The following is a 13,482-nucleotide window of genomic DNA, read 5'->3' as shown; positions in this document are numbered from 1 at the left end:
GTGTCCCTCCTGCGTCTCCGTCTCCGGCGGCGTGTGTATGTTAAATGAAGTGCCGGTTTGTGAGCCAATCAGAGCTCACGAACGGGCAGTTCATTTAACACACACACACACACACGGGTGTGGTTCATCAAATCGACAGTGTCTAGGTCGACAATGTTTAGGTCGACCACTATAGGTCGACAGTCACTAGGTCGACATGGATGGAAGGTCGACAGGGTTTCTAGGTCGACATGTGCTAGGTCGACAGGTCTAAAGGTCGACATGAGGATTTTTATTTTATTTTTTGTGTCGTTTTCTTCGTAGAGTGACCGGGATCCCAAATTAGTGCACCGCGTCCCCTCGCATGGCTCGCTTCGCTCGCCATGCTTCGGGCATGGTGCCTTCGCTCCGCTACCGCTTCGCTCGGCACACTTTACCGTTCCAATCGTAGTCCACATGGATCGTTAAGTATGAAAAAATAAAATGTGAAAAACTCATGTCGACCTTTAGACCTGTCGACCTAGCACATGTCGACCTAGAAACCCTGTCGACCTTCCATCCATGTCGACCTAGTGACTGTCGACCTATAGTGGTTGACCTAAACATTGTCGACCTAGACACTGTCGATCTTCAGACCGGATCCCCACACACACACGCCGCCGGAGACGGAGACGCAGGAGGGACACAGGAGAGCCACGCGCTGTGCCCTCCGTGTCCCTCCTTCCACTGACTCGAGTATAAGCCGAGGGGGCTTTTTCAGCACAGAAAAACGTGCTGAAAAAGTCGGACTGTTAAAAGTGGATTTTGTGAGTGCCAGTTGCCTTGCTTTGTATATATATATATATATATATATATATATATAATGGAGAGAGAGAGAGGCATGGAGAGCGAAGGGGCATTGGGATGGGGGGTGCATGAGGAGAGAGGGGCATGGAGAGAGTGAGAGGCATGGAGAGGGGTGGTATGAAGGGTGAGGGGGCATGGAGAGAGTGAGAGGCATGGAGAGGGGTGGTATGAGGGGTGAGGGGGCATGGAGAGAGTGAGAGGCATGAGGGGGATAGAGAGAGGGGCATGGGAGGGAGGGGGTGGGAGAGCAGTTTACCTGGAGGTTGGGAGGAGGCTCCGCGGTCCCTCCAGTCAGGCGCGGTGGGATGTGTAGTGGCTCCGGCAGGGTCACCGCAGCCGGGTAAGAGATGCAGGAGGAGGGGGACAAGCAGAGACGCGGCGGCGGCTGATGCAGTCCTCTGTAAGACAGGAGCCCGCTGCCCAGACTGCGTGAGATTCTCCAGCTGCGCATCCCAGGAAGTCAGCAAGCATACCGGTAAATGCACTACTGGCAGCGAGGAATAGCACAGGACTGAGCAGCAGGCTCTGCAGGGATCGCTGTGCTGCACTGCCCTAATGTGCAGGCATGTGGGGGGTGCTGGACATTAGGGGGTGCCAGGCACTCCCCCTGCGCACGCCTATGAGCGCACAGCACCACCTTCCTCCGCTGTCAGAGGGCGGTGCAGTCACCACAAGGACGCTGACTTAGAAAGCACTGTCTGAGGCATGCAGTGACAGGGGGAGGCAGTTACGTGACCGGCAGTCACAATACCGTAAGAAACCCACCACCTTACAGTCCCGACAGTCGGCATGCCAACTAACAGGGACTATTATTGAGCACAGCTAACCACCAAGCCCACAGCGAGCCCACAAGGGGCTACGTTCCGCTAGCACCACCCCCCCACACACACACACACACATCTCGCCAGCAATCAGCAAGCCGGCGTCCGTATGGTGAACAGCGGTCGCGCATACCCAACCCTGTGACAGGCATCTCAGTGACTGCTGCATTACGAGGGGCTGAGACTTTTGGGCAACAAATAGACTTTTTCTGCCACAGACCTTATTCAGCTTCAGTTGCAGTTTTGCTAAAATAGAGGTGAGGTTTTGGACTATAATCACCTGAAAACACTATGGCGGCTGTCGGCACTCACAATGTCAACATTTGGCAAAACGTACACGTTAGGTCTGCTGAGAATGCACAGCTAAACAGGGCTTTAGTAAAAGAATATGTAAGTGCGCAGTCAGCAGCAGCTGGTATGGGGATGGTCAGATCCCAGAATATAATAGAATAAAAAACACAAGTACCAGCGCTGGCTGTAAGAATTATATAAGGACGGTTTGCTGAATAAAATGTCAATTTATTAAATCATTTAAAAAGACAGGTGTGAAATCCTGTTATTGATCTAAATAACACTTAAAATATAAAGTATAATAGTGCCCACTGGGTATAGTCACTTATACATCCACTTTCCTTTGGGACATATACAGATTTACACGGCTAGGACAGTCTCCAAAGTGGCAATCACTGTAGCAGCAGATAATTACCGGTTTCCACAGATGAGATGTTTAATGGCATCAGCTTTAGGAAGGGTCCATTGCTAGCTGTTTGTGTGGATCCGGTTCTTTATCCTTGGGGAATGAATCCCAGTGATAGGAGCAAAGTCCAAATGAATGCCGAGAATGTCAGAGTCCCAATGTGTCGTGGAGTGGTGCCCAGGTGGGGTATAGGGCTCAACGCGTTTCGCTGGCAACAAGGTGATCCAGCTTCCTCAGGAAGCTGGATCACCTTGTTGCCAGCGAAACGCGTTGAGCCCTATACCCCACCTGGGCACCACTCCACGACACATTGGGACTCTGACATTCTCGGCATTCATTTGGACTTTGCTCCTATCACTGGGATTCATTCCCCAAGGATAAAGAACCGGATCCACACAAACAGCTAGCAATGGACCCTTCCTAAAGCTGATGCCATTAAACATCTCATCTGTGGAAACCGGTAATTATCTGCTGCTACAGTGATTGCCACTTTGGAGACTGTCCTAGCCGTGTAAATCTGTATATGTCCCAAAGGAAAGTGGATGTATAAGTGACTATACCCAGTGGGCACTATTATACTTTATATTTTAAGTGTTATTTAGATCAATAACAGGATTTCACACCTGTCTTTTTAAATGATTTAATAAATTGACATTTTATTCAGCAAACCGTCCTTATATAATTCTTACAGCCAGCGCTGGTACTTGTGTTTTTTAAACAGGGCTTTAACCTGTATTTTCTGGTTGTATTGTATATTTGTTTGTTGTTAAATATTTATTCTGATTTTGGCAGGTCAAGTCAAAATGTTGAATTACAAATGGACTTTTAAACAGTGTCTCTCCCCAGTCACAGAACCTTATGCAATGGACAATGCAGAGAGAGTAATCCCTTGTACGCAGAGCTTATCCCACTATAAGAGAAACACAGAACACAATTACTGTACTACGGTTATTTTCTGACACTCATTTTTAATCATGTCAAATAGATGTTTACATTCTCTCCATGTGACTATGCGGGTGTAGTATGGCTGACCGGCAGTTAGGAGGCCGCCAGTCAGCATACCGACGCCGGGATCCCGGCGGGGAGGGGCAAGTGCAGCAAGCCCCTTGCGGGCTCGGTGGCGACCTGTGGTCGCCACGGGTTCTATTCACACTCCATGGGTGTCGTGGACACCCACGAGTGGAAAGAGTCCCTGTTGTTCGGTATGCCGACCATCGGGATAGTGAGGGGTCGGGATTTTGGTGGAGGTTATGTGACCGCCGGTCAGATGAATACCACCCGACTTGTATTTATCCTTTTAATAAAACCCATTGAATTTAATCCTTTCACCCTTCATTGTATTACTGTTAATAAACATACCTCCCAACACGACCCCCTCCAGAGGGAACAGAATGCTCTGCTCCTGGACTTACCTCTTAATTTATGATTGCCATTACCTGTAGTGACGCCATTCTAATCCATTCACCTATTCAAAACAGGTGCTGACAATCATACATTAAAAGTCCAGAAGCAGAGCATTGTGTCCCTCCTGGAGGGGCTCTTGTTGGGATGTATGAATAAATATAATAGCTTCCTTCCACCCATTGTATATTGTGTCTGAGAACAATTCTCTGCATGGTAGACTGAGCTTATACAAAGAACGTGATAGGGAATATTCACAGTTGCTCCCATCAACTTGTCTTGTATTTCTGATGATCAATTGTATGTATTGTGTGCGGTTGCGCTACATCAGGATTAATAACCCATTTAATAGCCTGCAGGGTTCGCCCTGCTCACCTGAGCTCGCTGGAAAATCACCAAAGTCTACATTGCCACGAGCCAGCTGCAAACAATATCCTTTTTGATTAGCACATATTTTTCAAAAAAGTTAGTTCTTTTTTTTTATCAATTCACAGTAAAAACATAAAAATACTTGAGAGACACTTTGAAATCATGTCTGGATCCAGAAGAAATTTGTATTTAAATTAGAATGACACCCTAGAGCTACGTTTTTCCAACAATAGTCCATACCTTTCATTAACTCAGCCACTGAGGTCCCTTATTCAAGATACCATCACCTAGCTTTATGCTACTACCCTTCTGAGGAAGCTGACACCAGGCCAACGAAACGCGTCAAGTCATGTCACAGTTGAGAACTTTCCCTATAGTAATTTGCATTTAATTTACCAGTCACAACAATATTACCGTTACACCGTGTTGAGGAGTTCACACTTATTCTGAGGCCTTTGTTATCTTGTATACACTGTGTCTAAAACCCTATAATTGTTTACGGATTTTGGCAGCTGGGGGCATGTTATATGTGATACCTTTGCACGGGAAGCAGTCAGTTGACCGCCGGTCGGGATTCCGGTGGTCAAGATACCGACGCCGGAAACCCGACACCAGCTGAAATACCGGCGGTCGGAATCCGGACCTCTGACAGGTCTCCCCATTTGGGTGGTGGTCCATGCCAACTCCTGAGGGGGAATAGAACCCTGTAGCAACCAAAGGTCACCACTGGGCCCGAAGCGTGGTGAGTACAGCGAGCCTGCGATGGGACACGCTACGCTCGCTGCCGGGATCCCGGCATCAGTCTCCTGACTGCCAGGATTCCGACCGCCGGGATCTCATACTGATCAATTTTATACATGCCATGACATTTACTGTGCTATACAGTAGGAGGGACTTGTACAGTTCCATAATGTAGTTGTCACCTGCCTTGATAGCAGCTGTTATCCTTGTGAAAGTGTTTTCTTCCCAACTGAGCATTGTTGTGGCAGCCATTTTATTGATATTATTGTAATCTGATTTTATATACATATACTTTCACATACAATGTTCTCATTAGTGTGCACTCCCTGTGCATGTATGAGAGGTGCCCTGGGGGGAGGCATAGATTGATTTATCTAGGAGGTAGAGGAATTAACTCTCCTTATTCCGCAGTACCCCAGGGCTGTTTCTAGCCAATTTGGCTCCCAGTGCGAGATTTAAAAATGCGCCCCCCCATGACATAAAAAAATGTGCCCCCCCCCACCCACACACACCTAGATAAAAAAAAAATGCGCGCGCACCCGGAAAGGGGGCGTGGACTCATCTAAATGGGTGTGGTCTCATTTAAATGGGCATGGCCTCGTCTGAAAAGACTACCTAACAATCCAGTTTTTGACCCTGCTCCAACAGATCACGACCACCACAGGAAAAAAAAATTCTACCATATTAAGCCCCACACAGTAATGTCCCCTGCACCATATTATGCCACACACCGCAATGCCCTTGATACATTAAATCCCCGCACTACAGCAGGCAAGAGTCCCCATTTCACACATTACGGCAGGTGTCCCCATTTTACACATTGAGAGAGAGAGAGAGAGAATACTTACAGAGGCGATTACCGCTCTTCGGCCCGCCTCACCAGTCGTTCCTCGCGCCGGCCTTTCCCTCTTCCTAACTTGGATCCCCCTCTGTACTCCGCTCGGGGGGGGGAGGAGTTTCGCAGAGTGACGGGGTTGCGTCGTGACGTAACGACGCAAACGCGTCATTCCGTGAAACTCCGCCCCCGAGCGGGTTACTCGGGGAGAAATAGGAGGGGGAAGCAGGGAGCCACAGTTAGTGCCGCGGCAGGCGCCCAGTGCGGTTGCACTGCTCGCCTGCCCCAAGAAACGGCCCTGCAGTACCCCTTTCCACACCTTCTCACCAGAAGCGTCACTAGCCTTCGTGACACACGGTGCGGCTTAAAGACTTTAGGTGCGCACCACTAAAAAGTTAGCATGACCTCGTGGTAAGGAGTGTGGCTTCGTAGGAAGGGGACTTGGCCTTGAGGCCTGCCCCCGTTTTCGTCTCTCTGGGGTCCTTGGAGACATGTCTTGTCTGTAGTGCCAGCTCGTACACTGTAACACAGTGTCGCCTCGGTGGGTGACACCCGGGAGTGACCCGGACCCTCGTAGTGATGCCACTGCTTCTCACACCTCTGACAGAAGGCAGCGAACAATGATCTGGCTAGTCGCTGGCTCTTCCTCCTGTCAGAAGAAGCAGTAACAGGCAGCTTGAGGATGGAAAAGAATACATGGCGAGGTCATCTGAATTTATAGTTAGCAGACGGGACATATGCAGCTGATCTGGCCACAATATACATGAATGTTTTCTTTCTAATTTATTCGGAAGTTCCAGTTTTATTTTAAAATATTCCTTTCAATCTGCAGATTTGGAGTAAAAGAGCAGTGGTGCTGCAAGCATTCTTGTGGGACGTCTTAGGATTTTCATACTGTATATATGTTGTATACTAGGCAAGGGAGCAAGTGTGCAGACTCAGGGTTTTCCCCCTCCTCTCCATGGCGCTGTAGGCTCCGGCATGCGCAGGTCTCCGGAAACATGGCGCCCGCCATGTTCCGGAGACAAGATTCAAACTGCGCATGCGCGGCGGTCATTATGGAAGGGATTTTTTTGCGCGACGGCTGTGGCTCCGGAGAGGTGAGTACTAAAATATGGGTGCAAAGTGTACGGTGTGGGCCCCCCCTGGACCCAGGGGCCCGTGTGCACCGCACACATTGCACCAGTGATAGAAACGCCTATGATACAAGGCACATAGGGGTGTATGTATTAACCTGGAGAAGGCAAAAGGAAGTGATAAACCAGTGATATGTGCAAGGTGATAAAGGCACCAGCCAATCAGCTCCTAACTGTTAATTTACATATTGGAGCTTATTGGCTGGTGCGTTTATCACCTTGCACTCATCACTGGTTTATCACTTCCTTATGCCTTCTCCAGGTTAATACATCTGCCCCTATGGGTTTTGCTTTGTATACTATTCATCACACGGAACTGTTGGGGTATATGTACTAAAGTTTACAAAACTGGAGATATTGCCCATAACAACCAATCAGATTCTGGTTTATTATCTTGCAGAAGATGCTAGATAAATGATAAGTAAATGTGATTGCTATGGGCAACATTTTCACTTCTGAAAATCCCCACCATAGTAAAAAGTCCCCTTGGTGTACAAGGCCAAAGAATGAACTCAGCTTTTATAGATGTCACCATAATTGCATACCTCCCAACGTGACCCTCTCCAGGAGGGACACAATGCCCTCTACCTGGACTTTTCTCTTAATTTATGATTGCCGGCACCTGTGTTGAACAGGTTAATGGATAGGAAAGGTGTTTCAGCACAGGTGATGGCAATTAAGATGGAAGTCCAGGAGCAGAGCATTCTGTCCCTCCTGGAGATGGTCATGTTGGGAGGTATGTAATTGGATCTCATACCAGTGGCGGATTTAGCGGGGGGCGATTAGGGCGAACGCCCCCCCTAGATATACCGCCACCGGGATGGAGGCCGGGTCCCGCCGCGGTATTGGGAACTGGTGGAGAGCGGTGCAGCGCGGCGGGGGACGAGGAGAGAGAGCGTCCTCACGCGCGTACAGCAGCTTCTGTTCTGACCACGCCCCCTCCTCCCTGTACGCGCGTTAGGACGCTCTCTCTCTCCTCGTCCCCCGCCGCGCTGCACCGCTCTCCACCAGTTCCCAATAACGCGGCGGGACCCGGCCTCCAGTGTGTGCCATCTATGAGTAGGTGTCCCATTTCTCCCCCCTCTTCTCCCTGCATTATGTCCCTGCATTATTTTGCCTAATTCAGTGTGCTATATTGTGAATTTTGGCTCATTCTGCTTGCTATATTGTGAATTTTGGCTCATTCAGCGTTCTATAATGTGAATTTTGGCTCATTCTGCTTGCTATATTGTGAATTTTGGCTCATTCAGCGTTATATAATGTGAATTTTGGCTCATTCTGCTTGCTATATTGTGAATTTTGGCTCATTCAGCGTTCTATAATGTGAATTTTGGCTCATTCTGCTTGCTATAATGTGAATTTCGGCTCATTCAGCGTGCTATAATGTGAATTTTGGCTCATTCTGCTTGCTATATTGTGAATTTTGGCTCATTCAGCGTGCTATAATGTGAATTTTGGCTCATTCTGCTTGCTATAATGTGAATTTTGGCTCATTCAGTGAGCTATAATGTGAATTTCGGCTCATTCAGCGTGCTATAATGTGAATTTTGGCTCATTCTGCTTGCTATAATGTGAATTTTGGCTCATTCAGTGTGCTACGATGTGAATTTCGGCTCATTCAGTGTGCTACAATGTGAATTTCAGCTCATTCAGTGTGCTACAATGTGAATTTTAGCTCATTCAGTGTGCTACGATGTGAATTTCGGCTCATTCAGTGTGCTATGATGTGAATTTCGGCTCATTCACTGTGCTATAATGTGAATTTCGGCTCATTCAGTGTGCTATAATGTGAATTACGGCTCATTCAGTGTGCTATAATGTGAATTACGGCTCATTCAGTGTGCTATAATGTGAATTACGGCTCATTCAGTGTGCTATGATGTGAATTTCAGCTCATACAGTGTGCTATAATGTGAATGTCGGCTCATTCAGTGTGCTATAATGTGAATTTCGGCTCAATCTGTGTGCTGTTGAAACAGTATTTGTCGGCAGATAAGAACGACTTGGCCCATCTAGTCTGCCCGCTTTTTTTTTTTTTACATTATTTTTATCTCTAACCTTATGTGATCCTTATTTCTTTGTAAGAATATCCTTATGTCTATCCCATGCATATTTAAATTGCCCTAGTGTCTTAGCCTCTACCACCTCTGATGGAAGGAATGGTGATTCGCCAGTCTGTATCACCAGTGCGCAGGGTTCTCTCCACTAACTGGCAACATTTTATTAGTAATGGCAACAATAGGAAATTTTAGAAGCGAACGGGAAGGGTATTACTAAGTGGGATGGGCTATGATTAGGGGGAGGAGTTATAATTCTTAAACCGCCCCCCCTAAAAGTTAAGTCTAGATCCGCCACTGTCTCATACTTCCCAACATGACCCTCTCCAGGAGGGACACAATGCTCTGCTTCTGGACTTTTCTCTTAATTTATGATTGCCAGCACCTGTATTGAACAGGTAACGGATAAGAAAGGTAAGAAAGACACTACAGGTGACGGCAATCATTCAGTAAGAAGGAAGTCCAGAAGTAGAGCATTCTGTCCCTCCTGGAGAGGGTCATGTTGGGAGGTATGGGAACTGTATCATACTTGCCTACCTGACCCTCTCCATGAGGGAGAAAATGCTCTGTTCCTGGACTTTCCTGGTAATGTATGATTGCCATCACCTGTGGTGAAACACCTTTCTTATTAATTATCTAGCTCACCACAGGTGATGGCAATCATACATTACCAGGAAAGTCCAGGAACAGAGCATTTTCTCCCTCATGGAGAGGGTCAGGTAGGCAAGTATGAACTGTATTGTAAACAAAGCGGTGGGTGGGAGAACCAGCAGCCCCGTGTACTGAGTTTTTAGGGATCCCAGAATTTCTGCTCACCACCCTATATGAGATTAGAGAGAAACATACATAACAGCAGAGGTTCTCAAACACGGTCCTCAACCCAACAGTACAGGTTTTAAGGATATCCATGCTCAGGCACAGGTGACTTAATTAGTACCTCAGCCAGTTTGATTATACCATGTGTGCACAAGTAGGAATATCCCTAAAACCTGAACTATTGGGGTGCCTTGAGGACCGCGTTTGGAAACCACTGCTTTATAACAAGAAAAATACAAATGCACGCCGTTCAGAAAATACCTCATGAGTTTTGTGTTTCCTGTTTTAGGTTATCCATCAGTTTCAAACAACATCAACACAATGCACAAAATAAACGGTATGTATTTTATTTGTTTATTTGACAATATAACACTTTATTTTACAACATTCAGACCAATTTTGGCGGGCCAGTCCTGTTTTTCACGGTCTCTTTGCGGGTTGAAATGTCCCTGCGGTGGGGGGGCAGATGGGAGATCCCCCCCTGTCACTCACTGCTCTGGGCAAAGTAGCGGTGAATAGATGCTTTGTGCATACGCACAGCATCTATTCCCCTGGCAGAGAGGGACAAGGGTCATGGCTCACTGAGCGCTGTCCATGCCCCCATACTGATGAAAACGAGGTGTGGCTTGTCATGCCATGAGGCCACGCCCCTACCCACGAGGCCACGCGCCTACTCACGAGGCCATGCCCGCTAATTCCGGCCACACGCCTTCGGCACGCGAAGATGTCCCTCTTTAGCAAACAGACAAGTTGGGAGTTATGCTAACGGTTCAGGTTTTAAGTGTAACCATTCTTGGCCACAGGTGGCTTGATTAGTACCTTAGTCAATTTCAACACCATCTGTGCTAAACCATGGATATCTTTAAAACCTGGACTGTTAGAGTTACTTGTGGACCGAGTTTGGGAGAAACTGGACTAGTATAATATTGGCCCTCATTCCGAGTTGATCGCTCGCTAGCTGCTTTTAGCAGCATTGCACACGCTAGGCCGCCGCCCTCTGGGAGTGTATCTTAGCTTAGCAGAATTGCGAACGAAAGATTAGCAGTTCTGCTATTAAATATTTCCCTGCAGTTTCTGAGTAGCTCCAGACCTACTCCTAGATTGCGATCACCTCAGTCCGTTTAGTTCCTGATTTGACGTCACAAACACACCCAGCGTTCGGCCAGCCACTCCCCCGTTTCTCCAGCCACTCCTGCGTTTTAGCTTGACATGCCTGCGTTTTTTAGCACACTCCCGGAAAACGGTCAGTTTTCGCCCAGAAACACCCACTTCCTGTCAATCACTCACCGATCAGCAGAGCGACTGAAAAGCGTCGCTGGGACCTGTGTAAAATTGCATAGTTTTGTGTGAAAATACTTAGCGCGTGCGCCCTGCAACCCATACACATGCGCAGAATCGCCCATTTTTAGCCTGATCGCTATTCTGCTAAAAACGGCAGCGAGCGAACAACTCGGAATGACCACCATTATCCCAGCAATGGGAAGGAATTGTGGTGAAATAGTTTGCATAGAGAGAGCTTTGTGGATAACATTGTTACAGTATTATCCACAAAGCAGATGAATGGTAACGGCTAAACTGTGGGGTTAAATTGGCAATAATCTGGGTTAATGCAGCAGTGGAAAAGGGGTATTAATTGAAGCATTTGGAATAGAGCACAACAGTATACATACAGAATGTCGCCCCAATGACAGATGATATTTTAGGATTAGGGTTAGGAAAACCAGATGATCTACATGCCGACTGGCGACATTACTGTATGTCAGTGTTGACGTTGTGAATGGCCATTTCCTGTACATGTAGACGTTCTGAATGTCAGTATTCAGAACATTGACTTTTTGAACCAAACTCAAGGACAACAACAGAGACCCAATTTCATGTTGTACTGAGATCCAATCAGAATGTGGACATGGATTTTGAGTTGACTATCAATAACAAAACATTTTCAAAAACATGTCGACATGTTCGTAATATATTGATATTTTATGTGTCGGCACCAGAATATCAATATAGTTTTTTTCTTATTTTTATGGTTAAGGTAAGGCTGAGGTTTAGAGCTAGGGATTAGGTTTAGGGTCATGTTAAAACAAACGTAAAACAGAAATGTCAACATTTCTGTGTCGACATTATGAACATGTTGTCATTTTAACCATGTTAGAATTTTTTAATGTTGACATACTGGTTGTCGGCCTAAAGTCCATTTCGATATTCAAAACCTGTCAATATTCTGGTGTCGACTTTTCGTACCACAATTCAAAACCTGTCAACATCCTGGTGTCGAGTTTTCATACCACAGTGTAGCATAAGTACTCTACATAGGCATTTTTATAATGGGTGCAGTGTGTGCGGTGTACACGGACCCCTATATCTGGGGGGCCCACACCGCACAAACTGTACTAATAAGGTATACTTCCCCTTCTGGGTCCCGCAGCAGTGGCCCTGTAGTGTGGCCACAAATCACTTGGAAAATGGCCGCTGCTGTCATTTCCGAGCGATTTGTGCATACGTACTGGAGATGTCCCTGGGAACAAGACGCGGGCGCCATGTTCCCGGAGACCTGCGCATGTGCAGTAGGCATTATAGGTCCCCTCCTCTCTTAAAACGCCCCTGGTACTTTAGGTATATACTGTACATGCACAAAAGTAAAATGGCCTCATATTGCAGTATCTGTTACAAGATTCTGCCGCTCCTTATAAGTGGCCTGTATACATTATTCCCTGCCAGGAACTGTATTCTGTTCTCAGACGCTACCCTGAGATTATAAGATATAAAAGTGTAATTAGCCAGACGGTACAGCAAATCCCAAGGATGTAAACGTATATTGTGTTTCCGCCCTTTGAACAGATGGTGCTTCCAATAAGAGATGGCCTCCGAAAGCGCTGACGACCCAGCCACAGCCGTGTCTCAGCAGGGGCTCAGAAGACGCGTCCCAGCCATAGATTATTCCTCTTCGCTTTGTGATACGTACCGTATGCGCTTCTGCTGCCAGATGTGTTTGTTTAGACAACACCTTGCATGGTATTTCTGTGTAGTGCTTACAATGCAGCTGAACGTATTGTAGGGAATGATATAACTTCATTTTAAAAATAAATTTATACTAGTGCAGTCTCTCCAAACTGACAGACAGTACACGCTATAGCTTCAGAGCCTAAACAGTCTACAAAATACTCCTGGTGTACGGGGTGGGACAGAGGGGCTGATTCAGACCCTGACGTGCAAATATCGCTATGAAGCGATTTCTGCACATATGCGCGTACTCAGTTTAAGACCTGGAGGGGGGCGCTTTGTGGGCGTCGATGTTTCGTTTGCGGTCCTGACAACGCAGGTGTGTCCGGACCATTTGTGGGGTAGACTGCGCAGGCAGAGAGCTACTCTAAACATGCGAAAGCATCGCCGCAGTGCGATGCTCTCACATGCCTACGTGGGGGGGGCTGGATCTGGCATGCGGGATGAACTTGCCCTGGACTGGGCGTCCACCCGCATGTCAAAGTAATTAATTGTAGATGTGCATTTTCTCGCACACCTACGGTCAAGTCTGAAGTAGGCCCAGTGGCAGGCTTTGGTTAAAAAGGTCGGAATATTTAAACTGGCGAAAGTTTCTGAACAGCTGTATCCCTCTTTAGTCACATTAAAATACACTGGATGCAAGCACATTATAATCTTATCAGATTGTCGGTCCGAGTTTCTACATGACAAAACAGCATTTTCACCTTTGCCCATGTATTAAGAGGGTAACTGCCAGTAAAAACCCCACCTACACCAAAAATACCACCCCAAGGTACTGTTT

General features: G+C 47.0%; 1 protein-coding gene across 3 annotated transcripts in view; it reads left to right on the top strand.

The window, feature by feature from the left end:
- Positions 1-12,811, top strand: part of LOC135050525 (uncharacterized) — a 145,947-nt gene extending 133,136 nt beyond the window's left edge. For all 3 annotated transcript variants that reach the window (XM_063956998.1, XM_063956997.1, XM_063956996.1), the window contains 2 exons: positions 9,988-10,035; positions 12,540-12,811. In XM_063956998.1, coding sequence (XP_063813068.1) covers positions 9,988-10,035; positions 12,540-12,634 — 143 coding nt within the window. In that variant the 3' untranslated portion in view covers positions 12,635-12,811. The remainder of the gene's footprint in view (positions 1-9,987; positions 10,036-12,539) is intronic.
- The last annotated feature ends 671 nt before the right edge of the window (positions 12,812-13,482 follow it).

The sequence above is a fragment of the Pseudophryne corroboree genome, chromosome 2 (genome assembly GCF_028390025.1).
Source record: "Pseudophryne corroboree isolate aPseCor3 chromosome 2, aPseCor3.hap2, whole genome shotgun sequence".
Taxonomy (NCBI): Eukaryota; Metazoa; Chordata; class Amphibia; order Anura; family Myobatrachidae; genus Pseudophryne; species Pseudophryne corroboree.
The sequence above is the reverse complement of the archived record's forward strand: the minus strand, read 5'-3'. Positions and strand labels throughout refer to the sequence as shown.